Raw genomic sequence first — 26,457 nt, forward strand, 5'->3', positions numbered from 1 at the left:
AGGAGAGTGATGAAGAAGGAGAAGAGGGTGACCTCTTTCTCACCTTTTTCTTCCTTTGTTTCCTCTCTTCCCTTTCAGAGTGACGAGGAGAAGGGCTACAGGATGATCTTTTCCTCTTGGGAGGAGTTGGGGATCGTTGAGACGGCCGTCTTCATGAAGCCACATCTTCAAAGGAATTCAGAGATTCACTTCTTTCTCGTTCATTGGATTCCTCCTCTTCTCTTATCGAAGAGAGTCTTCTTTTGGAAGTCTCAACAAGGGGCTTCCTAAGCTCTCTCTCTTTTGGGAGAGGTAGGGAAATCCAATAAGCACGAAATTGTTGAATAACTTTGGCTTTCAAGGCAAGGTTGCACATAGCTTGTTGCAACCTAGCAACAAGAATATAGTCCACAAACATTGGGGCATTATCAGTAGCACCTTCATGTGCAAAATCAAAGTTGTTAACATTCATTCTACTCTCTTTATTATTGTCAGCCATGCTAGCTAAACTTATGTATATGCTACTTTGTGCTTTGGTAACCTCAAAAACCTTAGTTTCTTCTCTTCTTTACCTTTGAAAGTTAGCTCTCAAGCAGCCACACCGATGGTTTTGAGACTATTGACTGCAAAGCATAATGGAGAGGTCTAACATTGATCAGTTGATTATGATTCCTGTTGAGCTTGCTAGTAGCTCAATAATGGTTAAGTGGAAGGCAAGCTGCAAAAGACTCCATTATTAAGTCTATAGTTCCCAACGGTGTACCTCAAACTAAGTCCTTTTCAACCAAGATAATAGATCCTATCCCACTTACCCTCTTGCAAACAGGTCCAACCTTTCATGACAACTTAAGGACCTCTCTTCTTAAGCAAGAAAAAAGAAACCAATAGCTCTGATAGCAATGTAATGGAATATGGCTATAACATTGACTGTATCGGAAATTGAAATAATAAAAATGAGCATTTCCTTTAAGATAATTCTTGAAGAGCATAAGAAGAGTAATTGATTCAAGGTAGCAAGATGAACATTACACCTAATTAGCCTAGCATGAAAAATACTTGTAAAACGGAGAGAGAAAGGGCTAGAGAAATTGACAACAGTTGAGGACCGGATTTATGTGGAGCCGGTCCCCCCTCCAAAAGGCTTTTGTATTGTAGATTCCCTCATAAAGAGAGACTTGGTACAATACAAGGTTGTGTTCCTTGATCTCGTTGGTGCAATGAAGATGGTAGACTTCATACACCAAAATTATGCCCATAATTAACTTGCAAAAGCATGAACATATCCTTGGCCTCAATCCCAAGACCTGAAACACCTTCAAAGGTGGAGAGAGCTAGCAGGGAGTGAGGGAAGGGAAGCAGAAGAAGAATTAACATACGAGAAAGAAATAAAATCCTCACATGTTATTACTCTTGTTGCTTAGCATAGCATAATAGCATAGTAATGGAAATTAAGGAGAAGGAAAGCATGCATTTTGGAGCATGGCTCTTGGTTGGATTTACATTCCATAGCCAAGAGTTGTTGGTGTAGGCTCTCCACTTCTCAAGCCTGGAGAAGGATATGGAGTTCTTGCGCAACACACCATGAGAATGAGAGTGTGTGTGAGTGAGTGAGAGGGGGTATATGGTCAAGCACACCCCCTCCTTGCTTGGGTTGACCCCTCCTTGTAACTCATGCTTGAAGCTCATTGGCCCATGTCAAGCCTAGCCAATCACAAGCCTAGGTCATTTCAAGCAATAGAGGTAGCCGTTGGACAAGTGTCCTCCTTTCCCCTTTGAGAGAGAGGGCTTGAATAATGCTTAAACAATTATTTAAACAAACTAAATTCTCATTGGACCCCTTAAGAGGCCAACGAATAGGCTTTAGGCACCTTATGAGGGCAAGATGGGGAGGAGCTTGACATGTGTCCTTGCTGTCTCTTTAGACGTGGTTTGGCTTGAGTGAGTGTGTGTGTGTTCTCTCTCATGCACCTACTTGTAGGGCTTACTCCCCCTTGTGTAGGGATGTTGTTGACTTTCTGGAACACCTCCAACCCCTCAAGCACCTTAGTCAAGAAGTACCTTAGTCATAAAGCATGACAAGCACCTCAAGGGGCCTTAGTCATAAAGCATGACAACACTTCAAGCACCTTAATCATAAAGCACGACAAGCACCTCAAGCACCTTAGTCATCTCAAGGACGACAAGCACCTCAAGCACATGCTTAGCTTGTCTAAGGTCTAAAACACCCTAAGTTCCTAGGTCTAAGAACTTTTAACACTAACTTTGGAGGTCTTTAATGAAGCTAACCCTAAGGTCTTTTAAGATCCATTATCTGGTCATTGCTTTTTGATAGACCATCTCCCTTTTGGACCCGTTGCCTTCTCTCCCTTTGGTCCCGGGTTGAGATATACCTAAAAGCACATGTCTATTATCTAACTCTTCTTCTCGTTTATTTTTCCACATTAAATGATCAGTTCAATATGAGAAAATCATTTGGTTTAGTTAGATATTATATTTTGTGACAATACAGCCTCAACGACTGCCCAAGTCTATGGTATGATGTTCTTGTCCTTGAGAGACAACCACCATTTATAGGCCTTGCCTTCCAGAATCAGACTTGTTTGTAGTGCCTTGATTGCATCCGGAGTACGCCGTAAGTCGCGAATCCCTTCTCACTTGCTGAAAAAGATGTTCACTACATCCTTATTGTGCTCGCACTTCTCTCTTAAAAGGTGGTGGCTTTGTGTTTTTTAACAAATCATCCATCATCCACCTCCTTTGGGGTGAGAGAGTGAAGAGAATCTGGAGGGGGACCTTGTGCGTGACCAAGAGGACCCTGCCCCTAGCCCAACAACGTGCTCATGCATGTGTGTGTCAACAGGGCCCTTGGCTTGCTGTTGCATAAACTGTACCATTAAACTGTGTCAACAAGGCCCTTGGCTTGATGTTACTAACATTTTCATTTAGTGATGCAAAATTCTTTTCCATCACCAACATACGTGCTTGAAGTGCTCAAAATTCTTGAATATCAAGCACTTCGTACGCGTCATCTCCTCCCGTAGCTTCACGGCAGGTACCCTTCGTGAGAGTATCCGACTATCATTGGGAGGATCGGGTGTATGATGCTCGAAATCAAAAGTCATATTGATATTTGAATCCATGGCGACACTATGTAATGCTAGTAAAGAAAGAAGAATACCTTGATTCCAAACAAGCTCGTAGCTGTAGCATGCACCGCAGACGCATATAATTAGCCGTGCTAATTACGCTCGCAACCGTCCAATTTGCTACCTTTTTCGATTTGAAGAGGCTTGCTGGAAAAGACCGTGTCGATGTCGACTGCTAAACCCGGATTTTTTTTTCAGGATTTCGCTCCGTCGAGCTTCCCCTTCAACTTGGTTCCAAAAAGTTAGAGGACATTGCTTTTAAATTTTAAGAGCGTAAGCTTTGAAATTTTTGCACTGCGATTGTATCCGTAATATTTTCAAATTGGCGGCTTGCGGAGGGGTTGCTGTTGCCAAGGTTTGCCGGTATGCGGCTTGAAGCTTTTCTGCAACCCCGTGAGACAAAGGGGAGATTGTGTCCGTGGGCACCTGCCCTAAATTTCAAAGGTCCTTGCCCTAAGTCCAAAAGCCTTTGTGCGCTTGGTGTGAAAAAACAAGCTTCAAGGTCTGGGGATGGCGCAACAGAGCCGCCGAGGACGAGAGAGTGGGAGATATGACGCTCTGTTGCAAACCAAGCCAAGCTTGTGTGTCGAGATTTTCTCCTCCCGGCCTCGTGCTTTGATCAAGCCCGCCTGCACGTGATATGGCAACAATCGATCTTTTCACTCCCCCCCGACCTAGGGTCATTGCATGTGGCCCTGTCCGTTTTCTTTCTCTGCTACATGTAAAGGATTACTGCACACGACCTTGCTTCCCCAGTGCATGAGCATGCAAAAGTGGGTGGCTCCACACCCCCCTTTCCCAAAATAGAACTGCTCTGATACCAGTGTGAGGCCTTGGGACTGCCTTGCCTTGATCCCCCGCCCAACCTCCCTTTATAGGCCTTGCCCCTAGGATCCTGTCTCCATTGGCAGTCGGCCCTTGGCCCACCAATCCTTGACCTCCAGGGTGGCCCTTGGCCTAACATTCTTGCCTTGGCTATCCTTTGCACTCTTTTCCATTCCATGTGTGTGCATGTGCTTGTGGATAAGAAGATCATCAAGTAGATTGTGTGTGTGAGAGAGATTGAGAGTAGAGGTTGAGAGGAAGTAGGAAAGTGCCTTGTTTCCATGCTCTAGCCGGGTTACATGCTCTTAAACTTGAAAATTTAGAAGATGTTTGTCCTAAGCATGAGCTCTATATGACCACACAAGAATGAATCTTCTAGGCACTTTTGGAGGTAGTATTGTCTTTCAAGTACCTCTAAGTGGCTTCTTTGCCATATTTGTATCGTTCAGCCCCTTCACTATTTTTTACTTTCCCTCTCTACAATGGCCAATTCTAGTGAGAGAAAGTCAATTTAAGTGGACCAAAAGTGAAAATTTGTGACATTGTATGCACATAGGTAGCTCATTCTTGAGCAGTAGCAGTGAGTGCCAATGCGGATGTGCCACGATCTAAGAACATTGGACGGGTGAAAAAACTAAATGCCCAAGACTTTGGGCATCTAGTTTGCATGTCCATGGATGAGTGGAGGTTGACCGATTGACCCCAACATTTAAATTAGTATGCGTAACGAGTAAGATGGGGGCTTTGACTGAGAGTTCACAAGCTACCAAAATTTAAAACCTCAAACTTATCACTTGGTGTGTAAATGCATGCCTGCTTTCCAAAAGCGGATGGGTATGTATCATCGCCTAACACCCTTCTAGAAGAGTGGGGGCTGAATCAGGAGTCACGTTGTTCCGATTTAAGTTGTGGCTTGCACTACTCTTTTCGTGATGCAATTTAGCTGGAGAAGATAGGCTACTTGTGAAACCTTCTAAACCAAGGTTAATTTTCTGATGGAAAGTAATATTGCTCTTCAAAAATCTAACGAGACCTTCGGCGCAATTTTTGAATCACGTTTTCATTTTTTCACCTCGCGGGCCGCAGTCGATGTGCACGTAAGAAGCAGAAATACATATCCTTTCCTGGCTCCATCGTTTTCATGAGAGATAGCCTAAGTATATCTGTGACTTTTCTCTCCGCAGCTGACGTCTTCTCGAGTCTTTGGAAGTCGCTCGTGGGCTGTAACATTGGAACCAGAAAAGAAAGTGGAAGCAGATTCAGCATCATCATGTCCCAGAAGCTGGTAGTGGAGTATGCAAAATCCGCCAGAGCAGCGTGTAAGGTGTGCGGTGCCAGCATGGCCAAGGGTTCTGTTCGCCTGGGCTCCATTACCAAAGCAGAAGCTGGGTTTGACCTCACACGCTGGTATCATCATTTACCTCTGTTTGTTTGTCTGTCTTGTTCTTCATTGGGGAGAAGCAAGTATCACTGATCAGCTTTCTGGCTGCACGTGAGAACTCTAATGCCCTTTGGATGTCGTTGTAGAGACTGCACTGCCACCCTTTTTATCTAAATGATTAGAGTGTGCCAAAGTACTAGTTTGTGAGACCGTTGAAGGATTTTGTGACATTGGATTAGACAACAAAGATGAATGGAACACCTTTCCTGGCTATTTTTCTTGCAAATGTGTACCCTGAATAGAAGAACTTTGTTTCAATCAGTGATCATCCCATCTTCTAGTCCCTAGTGTTGTGCAATCTCTCTCTTCAACTTTTTTTGTTTTTTTGGGGGGGGGGGCGGCGCAAAAAGTGGCAATAGAGTGTGTACAAAAAGACCTCTGGAGATGCTCAAAGGTCTATCACCTAGAGGATGTATGAGATGGGGATGTAATGCCATGTGATGTGACCATCTTCCAGTTGAAGTGTCCCACTGATTGCAAAGCATATGTAGCAGCTCAATCTAAATATCTGTCAAAATGGTGGCTGTAGGGGAAGATCATCAGCCTAGAATGTGAGCACAACGAGCCTTCTGCATGGTCTAGAGAGTGATGCTGTAGATTGTCGTGAAAACTCCATCCCCCTGGGAGAGGTCCAACTGTTGACTTGTATCTAGAATCATTTTGTAGAGTGAAGTAAGCATGAAAACCGGATCTACCGGAGTGCCCTGGAAAAAGGTGTGTGATTCTAGAAATTGCAAAATGCAACTGCCTCCCATGTCACAAACCCTCCGTGAATGTCCACTTTTACCAGCAAAGAACAAACCGGTGTCCACATGGCCTGAGCATATGGATAAGCCCAAAAACACTACCTCAAAGAGTCAAGCTGCGAAGTACATATATCGCAAGTCGGATCATGACCAATAATCATAGCCCAAGTGCCAACAGGCAATCCTGCGTACGCAATTGTCCACATGAAGTAGCATATCGTGCGGCTGATCCGATGCAAGACCAAAACCGTCGTTGAAAAGCTGGAGAAATGTGCTCGCTGATCTCGCCCTACCTCCGATTGGAGTGGACGGTGAGGCGGGTGTCGTGTCCTCAAGATAATCATCCTCCCAAGAGATACAATGTAAATGAAAGAGTGGCCCATCAACCTCTGAAGAAGGCCATTGCCACTCACCAAGATCCAAGTCCAACTCAACCAGTGGCCTTCCTTGCCGTATCCATAACCTCCAAAGAGGTGCCTCCTCTATAGTGAACACAAGAGCACCTCCCCAACGAGCTCACCACTCGAGTAGGCTGCCAATGAGTATCCAACTGCTGATCAAGAGCTACATCACCTTGAGAAACCAATCTGATGTGATAGCCACGATGGCTGGTATTTGCAACGCCAAACATCTGTGTCCTGTGCTGCTCAACAATCGGGTCTCTAGAGCGAGGGCCAAAAAAGGCCCACCAACCCTGATGAGCAGGTAAAATAGTCTCTCCCAATGTCGCCATGCCACTCAATAGGAATAGCCTCATCAATCTCTCTCATTTGAGCAGCAACCCCTTTGCGGATGATGGATCCCATAAATAACATCAACGACCTCTGCACCAACTAATGGAGCATCCTGCCACTACCGTAAAAATGTTGTCCGACCATCATCCCATCTAGCCCAATCAATGTGTGTGCTCTTGCCTAGTTGACGGCCCTCTGAATCTATGACATATATGTACCAAACTAGTGGCTGCCTCTCTACCTCCTCCAATCAACACGGTGTGTGTCGAATCAAAGTAGGACACAAAGCCATCCAAATTCTCAACAAGCAGCACATAAATGGTGACAAATGTGACGTCTCCAAGGTGCATCTGTAAAAATGGAACGGATGGTCGAACGCCAAGCGCCAACTGTGTCCATGGGCCTAAAACAAGGAGAGGCACGTGATAAAGCATAGTATTAAAATTGTTTCCAAGGCTCAGTCCTAGGAAACAATTCGTGTACTATAGCAATGCCTTGCTTTGCATCTCTGGATCAATAGTCCCCAAGTCTCCCTCCTCTCTAGGCAAGATAACTGTGTCCCAATGAACTTGTGGTTGTGTATCAATAGACCCATCTGAACCACTCCACAGAAAGTTGCACACTAGGCGGCACAAACGTGCCATGACTCAGACTGAAGCGTCATGCAAGGTGTAGTGTAGTAAGCCGTTGCCAGAAGTACCTGATTCACCACAAGGGCTCCGCTAGCCAAAGTTTTGTCACGTAATTATACACATCCTTACGCATCTTTGGCCAATACAAGAATTGTTCAATCTTTTCTAACTTAGCATTTACACTTGTATGCACACCTGTTAATACATCATATGTGTCATTCAAAATTGGTGCTCTATAAGAAGGTAAGACACACAAACGGTTCCTAAAAAAACGCCACTTATCATGAATTACATAATTGCACGGACCTTGTGCGTTTAGTGCTTGCAACCAATGCTTTTCAAATTATGAACCCATATAATTATTGTTAAGATCATCAAAACTAACACCTTGAATAGAGAGAAAATAATGACACTCAACAAAGAGAATCTGGCCTTTCCTACTCAGTGCATATGTAACACGATAAGCTGCTGCTAGGCACATACTTAGTCATACACCAAACTGCTCAAAAAATTCACTACAATGTGCACTAGGCATAGATTGAGTCACTAGGCATAGATGTCGTGGTATTTAGTCAATACCATGCATGATGGAGCTGATGGTTATATTGTCTTGTGGGTGACTACCATGGGTCTATACCTTGCACTTTCCTTTATGGGTGAATCTGGGCTTATCCTGGATTCATCTAGGTATATTTTTTAGTCGTATAGCGGACATGCAGACTTCACATTGTGAAGTTTTCGTCCGAGTTACGACCAATTGATATTGTGCTAATTCTTTCTATCTTTTGTGGTGCGTATGCCCTATCAACTACCTCATTTTTGTGGTAATTTTTCCGATTTAATGCTTCTTTTAGTGCTAGGCTTCATTATGGCTGAGTCTGCCCTTGATCTCCGGAGTCATGACAGAAACTCAGTACGTTGAACTTTGTGTTGATGTATGCTCGTGTGTGTGTGTGTGGTGTTGTGTTTGGGAGCATATGTTAGTAGCTAGTTCTACACCCACTATTGGGCACTGACGACGTTAGTGGGGATGTCGTGGTATTTAGTCAATACTATGCATGATGGAGCTTATGGTTATATTGTCTTGTGGGTGACTACCATGGGTCTATACCTTGCACTTTCCTTTATGGGTGAATCTGGGCTTATCCTGGATTCATCTAGGTATATTTTTTAGTCGTATAGCGGACATGCAGACTTCACATTGTGAAGTTTTCGTCCGAGTTACGACCAGTTGATATTGTGCTAATTCTTTCTATCTTTTGTGGTGCGTATGCCCTATCAACTACCTCATTTTTGTGCTAATTTTTCTGATTTAATGCTTCTTTTAGTGCTAGGCTTCATTATGGCTGAGTCTGCCCTTGATCTCCGGAGTCATGACAGAAACTCAGTACGTTGAACTTTGTGTTGATGTATGCTCGTGTGTGTGTGTGTGGTGTTGTGTTTGGGAGCATATGTTAGTAGCTAGTTCTACACCCACTATTGGGCACTGACGACGTTAGTGGGGATGTCGTGGTATTTAGTCAATACTACGCATGATGGAGCTGATGGTTATATTGTCTTGTGGGTGACTACCATGGGTCTATACCTTGCACTTTCCTTTATGGGTGAATCTGGGCTTATCCTGGATTCATCTAGGTATATATAGATTGAAGCCGTTCAAGTGCTTGATGATTTGTGTGAATCACAAACTCACACCCATAAATAAAGTGCTTTCAATGCTTTAATGCATGAATGAGAGAGAAGTTCTTTATCATAGACTTAATAATTTTTCTTAGCACTATTTAGTTTACGAGAGAGCAATGAACTTACAACAAGTTTTGGGTCCATGTAGGACTATTGAGGAAAAGGCATGGTAAGGTGTTTAAACTGAGTATGTTTTCTAACGAATTTGAGGCAATTTTAGATAGCATGGGCTTCACAAGTGAGTTAAGAAGCTGCAAGATATGTTATTTCATGTGGATGATTGCGGACGTAGGATTTGTTGTGGCACTTGGGCTGTAGTTACTGGTCACGATCTGACTTGCCTTTTTTCAGGGCTCACCGATAGATTCATGCTTACTTCATTGGGATATAGACTGGGTACTTGCTGTATACATATGATTCTAGATACAGGTCATGAGTTTGACCACTGCCAGCGAGATGGAGTTTTTACTATTTGCAGCATCACTCGTTGGACTAGAAGGCTCTTTATGCTCACATTTTGGGTTCACAGTCTTCTCCTACATCCACCAATTTGACAACTATTTGGGCTGAGCTGCTACATACTCTTCGCAGCCTGTGGGATAGTTTAGCAGGCTCCTCTAGGGCAACGGAGAAGCGTAGATACTCCTTCCTTCAGACATGGCGAGATCTTCAGTTCTTTTCAGATGGACCATGGTCACATCACATGGCATTATGCACCTCCGCAATGGTTCGTTTTGCATTCCCCACACGGGCCACCTTGATGTATACATAGCCTCATTTTGTTCTCTCTGTTTTGTACATCCTCTGGGTGAAAGGCCTTTTGAGTATTTCCAGAGGTCTCTTTTGTACACAAATTACAACTATTTTTCTTGCCAAAAAAAAAAAGTTAAGATGGTACAAATGTTGCACATCAAAAGATATTCAATGGAGTAGATTTCATTACTGTGCTCATAGCTCCACATGAGGTTCTACATTCTATCCTTTTAAAATTTTAATAGTAAGCTCAATGTTTTTGAAATGGTTTTTTCTCAGGCACCACCCACTTTGTTTCATAAAGGAACATTTCAAAGGGGACATAACCACTTTAGACATGATAACTGGTTTCAAGTCTCTCAAGGTAATTTTACATTATTTTATGCAATGACGTGACACTACTATAGTCTTATTCACTACTATTGTGGTTAGACAGCTGATCAAGAAGATTTGAAAAAACTAGCAGCTGACTTAGAGAATACACCTACAGAAATGGCGCCAAAAAGGCTTAAAACAGAAAAAGACGGGGTAAGGATAAAGTTTTACTGTCTGAAGAATCTCAAGCAATTGCTCATTCACATTTAATTGGATAATCTCTTTAGGCAGGGATTTCTGATGAGGCGCCTACTTTCGTTATCAACTTTAGTCCGTCACATCTAACAAGGAAATACAAGGTTTGAAAGGCCAGTCAAGTAAATGATAAATATGTACAAGCAAAATATGATATGATGGTTATTTCTTAAGAGGATTGTGGCATTCTTAAGATGTTTTTGCTTGTAAGTGGCTGCAAAAATTGTTATCATTTAGTTGCTTCCTTCTCATTTCACTGTTTGCTCTTGCTTTCATCTCATTTGATCCTAAAATGTCACGTGGCTTTTCTGAACTTCATTTTCTTTCGTTATCTTGTTACCTGTGGCTCAAGTTACTTTCAGTGCAAAGTTGCCAATAAGGCCGGTGTGTCACAATCATCTTCAGCTCTTTTTTGCGGCATTCAATGCTAAGGATTATTCTCTCATTGTGGATGCAAACTTTTCAGGATGCGGAGTTGCCTGAAGGATGGAAAGCATTTTCAACTGTAATAATCAATGAGGTATCTCACAAGCGCTAAAAACGATATCTAATCAACTAAATTACTTGAGCCAAATTTTTTTGGTTATTTGAATGAGACAATTACAGACAGATGATACTCTTGCTAAAGATAAAATTGCTGGTTTTGACTTTGATGGATGCCTTGTGAAGACGTCCGTTCAAAGGTAAATCTCTTTATTAAATAAACTCATCATAGACCTGCATATTTTCCAATTATATAACTTGTAATTGTTTCCTCTAGTATGGTGTCTCTCTTGGGTAAAAGCGAAGCTTCTGTAACACTTGTTGAGTTCCATGCATTAGCTCATCATAGGGCCATCCAAAAGAATGTGAGAAGCAGTCGATTAAATTCTTGATTTGCTTATGGGCAATGCCATAGAGGTCATGAAGAGTATCACAAATTTGTCTCAAAATGAAGCATAAGTATTTATATACATATGTGTGAAGTTGGACAATTCTTAAGAAGATATTTGGTCATCCTTCCTTCCTGTTTAAATTTCACCGTTATTTTCTTGGTAAATATTTGGACTAGATCTCTCTTTGTAGTGGTTGTCTTTGATCTTTCAGGCTTCCTTTCGCTTGCAAGGACATTTGGGATGACAGCGTTGTTCCTTATCTAGTTCTAACTCAGGCATATGAGTAGTTGGGGCTTTGGCTCAGGCTGCAGTATAGGGCTCTACTTTAGGCACAACTCCATGACTGTTTTGAGGTCTCCTATACACATGGTACTCCTTGCTACTGCCTGTCTTTGGTTCTCTTCCTACCGGAGTGTCAATGTGCAACTGTCGAGAAACATATGAGAGAGAGAGAGAGAGAGAGAGAGAGAGAGAGAGAGAGAGAGAGAGAGAGAGAGAGAGAGAGAGAGAGAGAGAGAGAGAGAGAGAGAGAGAGAGAGAGAGAGAGAGATATGAAATGTTATATTAACGTCTTCAAAAGGCCAGAATGACCTATGAGACCAAACTGATACAAAAGTGGTGAATCTGTTACAATGTCTGGGTACCTTAGTACTAAAGTACTAAGTGTGAAAAGTGTGAAAGTGTGAAAAACTAAATACAAAGTATTAAATAAACTTCTTAGGAGCATTCTAGGTGTCTGGCTAGAATGCTTCTAATCCTTTGTTGTAGTCTCCTCCAGTGAAGTGTGCTTCTGCATCTCGGTCGTGGTCGTCTCGATTTCCTAAGCTCAGTCGCTCTGTCAATTAGCGTGCCTTTGGTATGACTGTGGGTACTCCTTTGTGCTGGCTGTTGGCCTCTTGCTTCTCCTTCCACTCATGCTTCTCTCGATCCGAAGAAATCTGTGATCGGCCTCTGAGGCTGTAGTGCTCTTTGTCTTCTCATTAGATTATCCCTGTGCCGATGTAGTTCCAGTAGGTACAAGCCTAAGCATCTTTGATCTTGGTATTGCATGATTGTATCTAGAGGTCCAAAGCCTTCTTTAAAGAGGCAATGAAAACGCCCCCGTATCTCATAGTATACTGTGCAGTGGCATATATAATGTAATTCTGTCTCCGGCTCCATTCCGCATAACTTGCAAATTCTGCTCTCAGGTGGGATTCCCCTAAATCTGCCAGATTCAATTTCCAACTGGTGTGAGGATGTACGAATCTGACCAATAGCACATCTCAAACCATGAGACAGGTGGGTATCCATGTAACTCGGGCGAATCACAAATCCATCTTCAGATAGTTGTAGGAAGTTTTCTTTGTAGTCGGCCATCTTCGTGCCCAATTCTTGTGTAGGGTCTACCCATGTCCTCTTAGTATCCAACTGTATAAGATCCTGTCGGATGATTTTATTAATCTCCGTTCGTGTAGTTGCCAGTGATGGGGCCTCAAGAGAGTATTGGAAGGGGGGTAATCCTTCCATACTGAACCTGTGTCTCCGAAACCACGAGGACAGTTGCGCATACCAGCATGATGTATCCCCTTTCATTGCTAATTGTTGAGAGGATTCGAGGGCCAGTCTAGTATATCGGCAATTATTTGTATCCCACAAACCATTTATGAAGGACATTGATCGGGTAAGAGCTTCAATTTCTATCGGAGGGGCCGCTAGTTCCGCTCGGGTAATCGCGTGTGGTACGGAGGCCTTGGCTCTAATCATGCGGGAAATCATAGATACCGAAGGTCTCTCCATTGACTTCCAATTATCCTGATCCACAGGTGGTCCCCAAATCTGGACCCCATAAAGCATAGCCGAAGCCACCACAGTATCAAAGAGCCAAAGTTTTGTTCGTGGTTCTTGAAACTGTACTTGTGAACACATCCTCCCCAACCCTCCCAAGGCCGCAGAGGCTCTGGATAATCTAGCATCCGTTGCTTTCTTAAGAGTAAACTTCGGTCCTGCAAATACCACCCCAAGGTATGTGTATGCATCTGTGTACTCTACTGTATCCTGGCCATATGCAAATGTAGGTGCCGATCTCCTGACCCACTGCGGTGTGGTGTTAAACACTATAACTTTGGTTTTACCCAAGTTTACCGACAGGCCACTGTCCTCTGCGAATTTATGTAATGCATCTAGCTGCCTCTGCATTCCATCTGGTGATTCTGCTATCAATACAATATCATCTGCATACAACAACAAAGGGATCCATGACCCTGCAAGTTGAGCCCCTCTGTCACCCTCTCTATCAATGTAATCTGATACCTCATCTATGTACATACCAAATAAAGTAGGGGACAATGGGCATCCCTGCTTTACTCCAACGGTGGAATGAACAATGTTGGAATCCCCTTCTAGAGTACGTACATAACCAGTTACTGACCTGTATAAGGCCATGATCCCCCAAATAATCTCTTTGGGGACCCCTAACTCTTGCATCCTGCGCATCAATCTGGCCCTTGGTACTGTATCAAAAGCTTTCCGAAAATCCACAAAGCAACAATAAATCCTTCTCCCGTTTGCTCTTCCTTCCTCAATAATGGCTCTGAGCGTAAGAATATGATCTAAAGTGGAATAACCCCTTCTGAATCCAGCTTGTCCTGTTGCTCTTATGCCCTCATTCTCTGCCCATCTACTCAATTTTTGTTCAAGAATGGATGCGTAGAGTCGGGTCAAAGTGTGACCTACCATAATGGTGCGGTAGTTCCCAGGTATCATAGGATCCCGTGACTTGAAAATAGGTACGATAGTAGATAATTTCCAAGATTCAGGTAATCCTTCACACATGACCCGATTAAACAGCCGAGCAAGGACTTCTGAAAGTAGATCCCTGGCATGGATTAGATGTTCTGCTACTAAACCTTCATGATCATATGCTCTTCTTGTCTTCATCTTATCAATGGCTTTTTCCACCATTTCCGTAGTAAAGAAAGTACTAGCAGCAGGGCATGGCTCTAGCGGATCTGGTAATGGAGGCTGTCCAGATACCATATATAATGATGTTACATATTGACCCCAGATCTCAGGAGAAGTAATCGTCGGAGGCGGTGAGTGCTCTTGAAATAAGTGCCATGCCTCATGTGAGTCTTGACTCAAGAAGAGCTGATATAAATCCTCTCTAGTTTGGCTAAAAATGTCCTTTTGTTGCGACGTACTATACGCCGAAGAGCAATCCGAGACTGCTTATATGTGATGATCCCATGTGTAAGCTCTTTCTGGACCTGGATTCTCGTCTCTCTGCATTCCTCGTCATACGAACTGTTTTGAGGCATGTTCCCAGCTCCTCTCTTCTGATCAGGTTGAGTATGTGGGTATGCCTCTTGTGCTGCTCCATGTAGTATCTCTGTTAACTGAGAAGTAATCTCCTCTATAGTATATACTGGCTCGGCTGCCCGCATCCTATTATAGATCTTTTCCACATAGACTGAATCAGTTTCTGGCGTGAAAGTATATCTTGTGTGTGTCTTCTTCCTTTGTACTTGAGAGGCATTGTATTGGAAGGAGATTGATAAGGTCAAGAGAGCACGATCCACTGCAATCCCAACCGGTCTGGGTCCCACCTTAAAGTCCTTGATACTAGAAATAAAGCTTGGTGAAGTCATGACATAATCCACTGTATTGGCCCCATGCCTGTGTGGGAAGCATGTGAATCCCCCAGATAACGGGAAATTCTCTAGACCATTAAGTATGGCCAAACCATGTATGGTTGCCATCTCCATGAGATGTCTCCCATATTCAGTGTGTTCTTTATCCTGTGAGTTTCTAGTAAGCCCCCTTTGTGATAAATCCACTTCTCTGAGCATTTCCTCAGAAGTATCATAGAATACTGCTTGAGAGTTGGCCGTTCTGGCATTAAAGTCTCCTAAGAGAACTATGTCTCCATCTCTAGAGAACTCCCATATGTCATTATTCAATATGGAGAAAGGGGACTGTCCTTTAGGTGAGGAGTAGACTGAGGTACTTGGAGGGAAGTAGCATATAGCGATATATAGAAATCTACCTGTCTCGGCTCTCATTCTCACCCACATATACCTTGCTTGCTCATCTTTCTTGATAATCTGTAGTAGTGGTTTCAGCTCCTCTTTAAATAAGACTGCTACTCCTCCTGACCCCCGGCTACCCTGTAGAGATCTCTTGTCTGGTCGACCAGCTGTTTCCCATAAATAACCCTTCACATGTGGCATATGCTGTCCCGGTATCTGGTGTGTCTCTGAGTAGAAAACTATGTCTCTGTCCCTAAAGCTGTCTTCAAAGGCACCTACATCTAGCCTATATAACCCATTACAATTCCACGCCGCTATCTGGAGTGTCGCCTCATAGGTCTCGCACCGTCATGCTGAGCGCTTTTCCAGAACCACTACTTTCCCTCCTCTATAAAAGGCGATTTTCCCCTTTTCTCTTGCTGCCCTGATCTTTGGCATCAACTCTTGCATGTGTGCCACTTGTGCCAATGTAAGGTCATCTCCCAGGAAAATACCGGTTTTCTTAAGAGTTGGCCTCTTCTTTAGAAATTCTTTCCTTATTTCTATATTTGGGAAGCGGAGAATAAGTGTCCGGTCCTTTACGTTTCCCTTCTCATCGATTCCTTTCTTGTCCACTCTCCATGCACTTGTGTGAGTAGGCTCTGTGATGCCCATGCGTTGTAGCAGTTCCTTCACTTCTTCATCTACATTCTCTCTGTCTTTGACTCCTGTGACCCGCACATGCAGAGCCCGATTCTTCCTTTTCTGCTCTTCCTCAATGGTCATATTAATAATGGTAGAAGTAGGTGTGGTCTCGAGCATCTGGGCCTTCCCTTTCTTCGCATCCTCAATCCATTTCTGTGCTTCATCAACCTTTTTTTGTGTCTTAAAAAGACGTTCCACCCATGAAGATGTTGTTTTCGATTTCTGTTCATCTCCTTCCCGTAGAGTTTTCATTTGATCTTTCATGTCCTCGAGCTCCTTCAGCACCGAAGGTTGGTCGTCTCCCTTCTCCTTAGAGAGAGAGAGAGATGAAATGAAATGATATGATATATTAACGTCTTTGAAAGGCCAAAATGACCTATGAGACCATCAGATACAAAGTGGTGAATCTAATACAATGTCTGAAGTACAAGTACAAAATGTACTGAATGTAAAAAATGAAGTGTGAAATGTGAAAATGTAGAATAGGCCCTCAATGACAATCTGGGTGTTGTGCTAGAATGCCTCTGATCCTGTGCTAGAGTTTCCGTCGATGGAGTGTGCTCCTATGTCTCGGTGGTGGTCGTCTCGATCTCCCGAGCTCAGTCGCCCTGTCAATGAGGGTGCCTCTGGTATGAATCCCTGTGCTGGTGGTTGGTCTCCTGGCTCCCTCGATCCAAAGAAGTCTGTGATCTGTCTGTGTGATTGTCGTACTCCATGTCTCCTCAGCAAACTATCTCTATGTCGGTGTAGCTCAAGTAGATATAAGCCAAGGCATCTCTGATCCTGATACCTCATGACTCTATCTAGGGGTCCAAAACCCTCCCTGAATAAGCAATGGAAGCGCCCTCGTATCTCATAATACACAGTGCAGTGGCATATGTAGTGTAGCTCTGTCTCTGGCTCTCTACCGCATAGTTGGCATATCCTAGACTCCGGTGGTATCCCTCTGAATCTACCCGTCTCACTCTCCAGCTGGTGTGAGGATGTGCGAATCTGACCAATAGCACATCACAGACCATGAGACAATGAGTGTCCATGTACCTCGGACGAGTCACAAACCCATCTCCCGAAAGTTGGAGAAGATGCTTTTTGTAGAAAGCCATCTTCGTGCCCAACTCCTGCATCGGCTCTACCCATGTCCTCCTGGTGTCCAACTGTATAAGATCCTGACGAATGAGTCTAGTGATCTCCGTCTGTGTGACTGGCAGGGAGGGAATATTGAAAAGGAGGCAATCTATCCATGCTGAGACCATGCCTTTGAAACCATGAGGTCATGTGCGCATACCAACATGATGTGTCTCCCTGCATCGCTAACTGTCTAGAGGACTCAAGAGCCAATCTAGTATATTTGCCTCTATGTGTATCCCATAGACAGTGCATAAAGGACAATGATCTGGTAAGAGCCTCAATCTCTATAGGAGGGGCGGCTACCTCCGCTCGAATAATCGCATGTGGTACGGAGGCCTTGGCTCTAATCATCCGGGATATCATAAATACCAAGGGTCTCTCCATTTTCCTCCAACTGTCATGATTCACAGATGGTCCCCAAACTTGGACCCCATAAAGCATAGCTGAAGCAACCAAAGTATCAAAGAGCCATAGCTTTGTTCGTGGTTCTTGAAACTGAACCTGCGAACACATTCTCTCTAGCCCTCCCAATGCCGCATAGGCTCTGGACAGTCTAGTCTCTGCTGCTCTCCTTAGAGTAAACCTCGGTCCCGTGAATACCACCCCCAGATATGTATATGCATCTGTGTACTGCACAGTGTCGTGACCATATACTAGTGTAGGTGCCGATCTCTTGACCCACTTGTGTGTGGTGTTAAACACCATAACCTTGGTTTTACCAAGGTTCACAAACAATCCACTATCCTCTGCAAAGGTGTGCAATGCATCCAACTGTCTCTGCATGCCCTCTGGTGACTCTGATATCAACACAATATCATCAACATATAATAACAAAGGGATCCATGTCCCTGCTAGCTGAGCGCCTCTGTTGCCCTCTCTGTGGGGTCCCCTGCCTTGAAGAGAGGTACGATAGTAGATAATCTCCAAGACTCGGGTAGTCCCTCACACATGACAAGGTCAAACAACCACGCAAGAACCTCTGACAGTAAATCTCTAGCATGTATCAAGTGCTCTGCCACCAAACCATCATGATCATATGCTCTCCTAGCCTCATCCTGTCAATGGCGTTCTTCACCATCTCAGTGGTAAAGAGGGTACTAGTGGCTGGACATGGCTCTAGAGGGTCTGGTAATGGTGGTTGCCCAGGTACTATATATAATGATGTTGCATACTGATCCCAAATCTCGGGAGAATTAATCACTGGAGGAGGTGAGTGCTCATGGAAGAGACGCCAGGCCTCACCCGAATCTCGACTCAAAAAGAGCTAATACAAATCACGTTCTTGGGCTAAAAAGGCCCACTTCTTCCGTCGCACTAAATGCCGAAGGGCAATCCGAGACTGTCTATATGTAATGACTCCAAGTATAAGCTCGCTCTGAATCTGAACTCTCATCTCTCTGCACTCCTCATCATACCAACTATTCTGAGACATGTTTTCTCTGATCTGGTTGAGTGTGTGGGTATGCCTCTGCTGCTGCCCATGCAAGATCTCCGTCAATAGAGTGGTGATCTCCTCCACAGTATATACAGGCTCGGCTGCCCACATCCGACTGTAAATCTCCTCCACATAAACTGACTCCTGAGTCTGTCTCTGGTGTAAAAGTATACCGTGTTTGTGCAATCCTCCGTGGTGTCTTAGAGGCACTGTACTGGAAAGATACTATAAAAGTCAAGAGAGCATGGTCCACTGCTACTCCAACAGGTCTAGTTCCCACACTGAGATCCTGAATACTAGAGATGAAGCTCGGTAAAGTCATGACATAGTCCAGTGTACTGGCCCCATGTCTGTGTGGAAAGCATGTGAATCCCCCATACGAAGGAAAAATCTCTAGACCATTAAGTATGGCCAAACCATGCGTAGTCGTCATCTCCATGAGATTTCTCCCATACTCTGTGTGCTCTCTATTCTGTGAGTGTCTGTCAAGCCCCATCTATGATATATCCATCTCTCTAAGCATCTCCTCCGAGGTATCATAAAATACCGTTTGGGAGTTGGCCGTCCTGGCATTAAAGTCTCCCAAGAGAATGATATCTCCATCTCTAGAGAACTCCCATATGTCATCATCAAGTGTAGAGAGAGAGAGAGAGAGAGCGAGAGAGAGAGAGAGAGAGAGAGAGAGAGAGAGAGAGAGAGAGAGAGAGAGAGAGAGAGAGAGAGAGAGAGAGAGAGAGAGAGAAATGAAATGTTATATTAACGTCTTCAAAAGGCCAGAATGACCTATGAGACCAAACTGATACAAAAGTGGTGAATCTGTTACAATGTCTGGGTACCTTAGTACTAAAGTACTAAGTGTGAAAAGTGTGAAAGTGTGAAAAACTAAATACAAAGTATTAAATAAACTTCTTAGGAGCATTCTAGGTGTCTGGCTAGAATGCTTCTAATCCTTTGTTGTAGTCCCCTCCGGTGAAGTGTGCTTCTGCATCTTGGTCGTGGTCGTCTCGATTTCCTAAGCTCAGTCGCTCTGTCAATTAGCGTGCCTTTGGTATGACTGTGGGTACTCCTTTGTGCTGGCTGTTGGCCTCTTGCTTCTCCTTCCACTCCTGCTTCTCTCGACCCGAAGAAATCTGTGATCGGCCTCTGAGGCTGTAGTGCTCTTTGTCTTCTCATTAGATTATCCCTGTGCCGATGTAGTTCCAGTAGGTACAAGCCTAAGCATCTTTGATCTTGGTATTGCATGATTCTATCTAGAGGTCCAAAGCCTTCTTTAAAGAGGCAATGAAAACGCCCCCGTATCTCATAGTATACTGTGCAGTGGCATATATAGTGTAATTCTGTCTCCGGCTCCATTCCGCATAACTTGCAAATTCTGCTCTCAGGTGGGATTCCCCTAAATCTGCCAAATTCAATTTCCAAGTGGTGTGAGGATGTATGAATCTGACCAATAGCACATCTCAAACCATGAGACAGGTGGGTATCCATGTAACTCGGGCGATTCACAAATCCATCTTCAGATAGTTGTAGGAAGTTTTCTTTGTAGTCGGCCATCTTCGTGCCCAATTCTTGTGTAGGGTCTACCCATGTCCTCTTAGTATCCAACTGTATAAGATCCTGTCGGATGATTTTATTAATCTCCGTTCGTGTAGTTGCCAGTGATGGGGCCTCAAGAGAGTATTGGAAGGGGGGTAATCCTTCCATACTGAACCTGTGTCTCCGAAACCACGAGGACAGTTGCGCATACCAGCATGATGTATCCCCTTTCATTGCTAATTGTTGAGAGGTTTCGAGGGCCAGTCTAGTATATCGGCAATTATTTATATCCCACAAACCATGTATAAAGGACACTGATCGGGTAAGAGCTTCAATTTCTATCGGAGGGGCCGCTAGTTCCGCTCGGGTAATCGCGTGTGGTACGGAGGCCTTGGCTCTAATCATGCAGGAAATCATAGATACCGAAGGTCTCTCCATTGACTTCCAATTATCCTGATCCACAGATGGTCCCCAAATCTGGACCCCATAAAGCATAGCCGAAGCCACCACAGTATCAAAGAGCCAAAGTTTTGTTCGTGGTTCCTGAAACTGTATTTGTGAACACATCCTCCCCAACCCTCCCAAGGCCGCAGAGGCTCTGGATAATCTAGCATCCGCTGCTTTCTTAAGAGTAAACTTCGGTCCTGCAAATACCACCCCAAGGTATGTGTATGCATCTGTGTACTCTACTGTATCCTGGCCATATGCAAATGTAGGTGCCGATCTCCTGACCCACTGCGGTGTGGTGTTAAACACTATAACTTTGGTTTTACCCAAGTTTACCGACAGGCCACTGTCCTCTGCGAATTTATGTAATGCATCTAGCTGCCTCTGCATTCCATCTGGTGATTCTGCTATCAATACAATATCATCTGCATACAACAACAAAGGGATCCATGACCCTGCAAGTTGAGCCCCTCTGTCACCCTCTCTATCAATGTAATCTGATACCTCATCTATGTACATACCAAATAAAGTAGGGGACAGTGGGCATCCTTGCTTTACTCCAACGGTGGAATGAACAATGTTGGAATCCCCTTCTGGAGTGCGTACATAACCAGTTACTGACCCGTATAAGGCCATGATCCCCCAAATAATCTCTTTGGGGACCCCTAACTCTTGCATCCTGCGCATCAATCTGGCCCTTGGTACTGTATCAAAAGCTTTCCGAAATTCCACAAAGCAACAATACATCCTTCTCCCGTTTGCTCTTCCTTCCTCAATAATGGCTCTGAGCGTAAGAATATGATCTAAAGTGGAATAACCCCTTCTGAATCCAGCTTGTCCTGTTGCTCTTATGCCCTCATTCTCTGCCCATCTACTCAATTTTTGTTCAAGAATGGATGCGTAGAGTCGGGTCAAAGTGTGACCTACCATAATGGTGCGGTAGTTCCCGGGTATCATAGGATCCCCTGACTTGAAAACAGGTACGATAGTAGATAATTTCCAAGATTCAGGTAATCCTTCACACATGACCCGATTAAACAGCCGAGCAAGGACTTCTGAAAGTAGATCCCTGGCATGGATCAGATGTTCTGCTACTAAACCTTCATGATCATATGCTCTTCTTGTCTTCATCTTATCAATGGCTTTTTCCACCATTTCCGTAGTAAAGAAAGTACTAGCAGCAGGGCATGGCTCTAGCGGATCTGGTAATGGAGGCTGTCCAGATACCATATATAATGATGTTACATATTGACCCCAGATCTCAGGAGAAGTAATCGTCGGAGGCGGAGAGAGAGAGAGAGAGAGAGAGAGAGAGAGAGAGAGAGAGAGAGAGCATCACATTAACTCCAGAGACAGAATGATACAAGATGACCAATAAGTGGACCCTAGGAGTACTGATATAGTGTGCCCGGCCTGGGCTGGGCAAAACCTCTAAAAATACCCAACATCTGAAAATCCACAAAATTGGAAATACATAATAAAATGGGCAAAATGTATGGTGCAAACCCTATATGTGCATGGAATCCCTACCAGAAGGGTAAAAGGGTGGGCAACCTACAACCAAGGGCTTGAGTGCACATGAGGAAAGCCATAAGCAAGAGTAAAAGCATCTGGAAGGTGAATATAAGCTCTAACAGCCCCCCTCAACAGTAGATTCTGAGAAGCTATGGAGGAAAATGTCGGAGTCTTGATAAAATTTGGAGAGTCAAAATGAGCACCAAGCGAAGAAACGATGAACTGTCTAGTGCCAAGTGAAGATGGCCATACTGAAGGTTGCAATGATCAAGTCAATATGGAAGCTGAAAGTAATGCCAAAAAATCGAACAAGTCGAGGAGAGGATGTTATAGAAGTGCCAAAGATGAGCGTATCGCAGCTCATCGGCTAGTGGTGAAGCAGGCAAAGAGAGGCGGAGAGTGCACCCCTCTCGAAGCGAACAGTTTGACCAAAGGAGAAAGGCTGGAATGAACAGTGGTTGGGTATTGAAACCCTAGACCAATATGGGAACAAAGTCCCCTTGCATGTGCACGTGCGCACACGCACACACAACTCACATTCAATATGGGGACAAAGTGCACTTGCATGCACGCGTGCGAACATATACTTGCTTGCAGATATTCCTTGTCACAAACCAGTGACGTGGCAGCCAGCAGTAGCACGCGCGCGCGCACACACACACACACACACACACACACACACACACACACACACACACACACACGTACACACACACACACACACACACACACACACACACACACACACACACACACATACACACACACACACACTGGCAGTCCCGAAATTCCTGCAGAAAGGCTGACGTGGCAGCCGTGTACGGACACCCACAAAACGCAGGCGCAAAATCGGGCGGGAAAAGCGGCAAGCTGTACGGAATGCTGACGTGGCTGATTTGCATGAGCAAAAGCTGAAAAAATTCCTACGCAATTTTTAGGGCAGCTTTTGGGCTTTGCTTTATTTTGGAGAAGCTTTTAAAGTTGCTTTATTTTAAGAACTTTAAAAAGGAAGCTTTTGATTTTGAAGCTTTTGGGGCTCTGCTTTTAGCAACCCTTGTAACCTTTATTAAGAACCCAAGGGGGCTCCCTCTGCAGAGCCTCTGGATGCAGAGAGTCTGAGAGAGAGAGCACTTGCGGGAGTTGTACTTTTTCTCGAAGATTAATATAAAAAGAAATACCGAAAGGGGCGCTAGTCTTTGGGGCCAATACCTCTTGGCACGGAACTCCGCTGGGCCGGTGTCGAATCTAATTGTGAACTGTTTTGAAGTGAATTCCTGTCGTGTCATGGTTGATTCTTGACTTGGAGTGTCCAAGTTTGTTACAGTGGTATCAGAGCGCGGCCGATTTCTCTTCTACCAAGAAATCCGATCCTTTTTACGCGGCACTTATGGATTCAAGCCAAAGACAATTGACTTCCTGTGCATCCGGAGATGCGGGAAGAGATCACGAAGAAGATTCTCGCGAGGAGTATGGCCCGCCTCGGCCTACTCAAGCGGAGATTGAAGAGATGGAACGTCGGCAGATGGTCAACGACGCGACAAAGATGATCATAAGTTTGGCGAAGGATCTGAAATTTGCAAAATTTTTCACCCAGACATCCTTCGACGAGGTGCACTCACAGTGGCGGCAAACCACAGAGCCACCCCTCAAATTGGCGCTCAAACAACCTCCTACTCCGAGGATGTTTACAGAGCAAGAATTGGAAGAGGTGGTTGATACACGGACTAACCAGCTTTTTGACGGGCAGAACAAAAGCACGATAAAAAGTAGAAGAAAGGAACTGATTTCCCGGGTTATTTGGGTTGTCAATCTACTTTTGCCTCGACAAGAAAGAAGAAGAAGTGTGTGCGATTTGAAGGAGTACCCAGTTCTTCCTTTTCTTCTTCTTCTTCTTCTGACAGTTCTTCTAGCTCTTTTGACTCGAGCGAAGAAGACAGAAAAGGGAAAAAAGCGAAGCAAAAAGCAACGCTTGCAAAGGGCAAGGAAAAGGCAAAGAAGTCTAAATCTCGCCCAGTTTCGGACAGTTCTACAGAGGACTCCTCTTCGAATAGTTCGGACTCCGACGACAACAGATTTTATGCAAGGAAGAAGAATTTTTATAAAGAAAACCAGTATGACTTTCTGGAAGATAAAAAAGCAAGAAAGTCCAAGAATTTAAAGAAGGTGGACAGTCAATTAAATTGGACACGTTTTCTGGATTTCAAGATGCTTCGAAGGCTTTGGCCTTCATACAACAATTTGACATAGCTTTCTCTGGAGGACATTACTCAGAGCACTCCAAGATTCTGAAGGCTACCTCTTACTTCAAGGGAAATGCTCGAACTTAGTGGTCCACTCTTCTATTGAACAAGAAAGCGCCACTTAAATGGCTGAAATTTAAAAGACTTTTTATTTCTTCATGGCTGACTCGGGGAGTACGAGCGCAACATAAGAACTGCTTGGAACCATCTTCGGATGACCAAGAAAGATACATTGGACGCATATTGCGAGACCCACATATGAGATCATGACGCAGAGAACCAAACAGACTTCTAACAATGAAAGTAGAAAGAAAAAGAGCACCCCAAAAAAGAAAGAAAAGGATGCACGACCCCAGCTCACTCTTCGAGAGAGGATCAGCTACATCAAAGAGGGGAAGTGTTGAATGCGGGAAAACTGGGCATATCTCTATGAAGTGCCCTAAAAAGGCTCCGAAAGAACAAAATGAAGAATGGCTAGAGAGTTCAAAAGCAGCTGAGGAACGTGGCAGAAAAGGCAGATGAAAGCAGAATTGGTACCACATTGCGTGGGGCCCGAACCGAATAAAATGAATGAAGTACAAAACTTTACCGCTTTTAGGGCAAAGTGAAAGATCATGAAGCCCTCTTTTTCTTTGATGAAGGAGCCAAGGGCAACTTCTTTTCACTTGAATTGGCTGCTCGATTTGGAATTACGCCCGACAGGCTGAGGCCACAGGCAGAGGTAGTTCTAGCGGCACCCGAACGGGATGTTGCCATTACACCGATCATTAGCAAACTTCGTTTGCAATGTCAGGGGTGTTTAGGGCACGAGGATTTCTACATAATACCCTTGGGAGGTTGTGACGTCCTACTCGAAATCCCTTGGTACCACAAGAACAACGTCGTGGTTGACTACTGGGCAGAGAAAGCGACTTTGACAAATGAAGGGCACAGAGATTGTACTTGATGAAATTCAGTTTCTTTACTTTCTGGAAAGGATTGAATGATGATTGAAGGTCGAATATGTTTTGACCTCAAAAAAGAACGCCAAGATTTTCTCCACACTCATGCCGATTGCTTTTTAGAGGGCCTGCTAGGCGAGTTGCCGCCAGCTCGTCCTGAGGATCATAGCATTGATCTGATACCTAGAACCATACGTCCACCTTACCGTGTGAGCCGAGCCCAGAGATACACTTTTTGGGATACATTGTCTCAGCAGCAGGAGTGCAGATGGACCCGGCCAAGATAGAGACTATCCGTGAATGGCCCGATTTGAAGAATGTCCATGAAGTTCGAAGCTTCTTGGGCTTATTTTCCTACTACCTGCGGTTCATCAAAAAGTTTGCAGAGGTTGCTTACCCCTTTGCATTTGTTAACATAGGAAGGAGTCCTTTTCTTGTGGGGATCCACAGAGGTGACTGCCTTCCAGAAATTGAAATAGAATTTGACTACAGGACCAGTTTTGACTTTGCCGGATTTGCAGAGGTCGTTTGAAGTATATTGTGATACTTGTGGTCGTAGTCTGGATGCGGTCTTAATGCATGAAGGCCATGTCATTGCCTATGAGAGCCGATTGTTTTCAAGGCCGGAATTGACAGTACAGATTTGAGAGAAAGAGCTTTTGGTGGTTATCCATGCTCTTACTCAGTGGCAACATTACCTATTCGGAGCCGATTTTACGGTTTTCACAGATGGTTGGAGTTTACGCTACTTCTTGTCACAGAAGCAGCTATCGGAAAAGCAGATGTGGTGGGCAAACATTTGGCCACACTTTTACTTTCGGATTGTCCATGTACAGGGACAAAAGAAATTGGTGGCAGATACTTTGTCCCGGAAGCCGTCGATTCTGGCTATCTCCGCGATACATCATAGAAGCTTCGAGGATATGGTCGGTCAGTACGCCACAGATACAGATTTTTGCAGATGTATTCAGTTGAATACAGAATGGGGAGGTAGTAGCGGAATATTTCATTCGGGATGATGTGCGTTACACAACCGTTGAAGGAAAAGGTTCTAACCAAATGCCATTGTCCACCTTTTACAGGTCACCGCGACATTGTTACCACCTTGAAAGGTGTGGAGAGATACTTTTGTTTGGCCGA

General features: G+C 44.3%; 1 protein-coding gene across 2 annotated transcripts in view; it reads left to right on the forward strand.

The window, feature by feature from the left end:
* The first annotated feature begins 4,907 nt into the window (after window positions 1-4,907).
* Window positions 4,908-26,457, forward strand: part of LOC147465337 (phosphoesterase) — a 53,542-nt gene continuing 31,992 nt past the window's right edge. The window contains exons 1-7 of one of the 2 annotated variants that reach the window (XM_086519461.1): window positions 4,908-5,047; window positions 5,135-5,357; window positions 10,219-10,303; window positions 10,372-10,467; window positions 10,542-10,613; window positions 10,976-11,029; window positions 11,116-11,192. In XM_086519461.1, coding sequence (XP_086375587.1) covers window positions 5,221-5,357; window positions 10,219-10,303; window positions 10,372-10,467; window positions 10,542-10,613; window positions 10,976-11,029; window positions 11,116-11,192 — 521 coding nt within the window. In that variant the 5' untranslated portion in view covers window positions 4,908-5,047; window positions 5,135-5,220. The other variant, XM_086519453.1, reaches the window with a different exon arrangement.

The sequence above is a fragment of the Adiantum capillus-veneris genome, chromosome 1, assembly GCF_014529385.1.
Source record: "Adiantum capillus-veneris isolate H3 chromosome 1, ASM1452938v2, whole genome shotgun sequence".
In the NCBI taxonomy this organism is placed as follows: Eukaryota; Viridiplantae; Streptophyta; class Polypodiopsida; order Polypodiales; family Pteridaceae; genus Adiantum; species Adiantum capillus-veneris.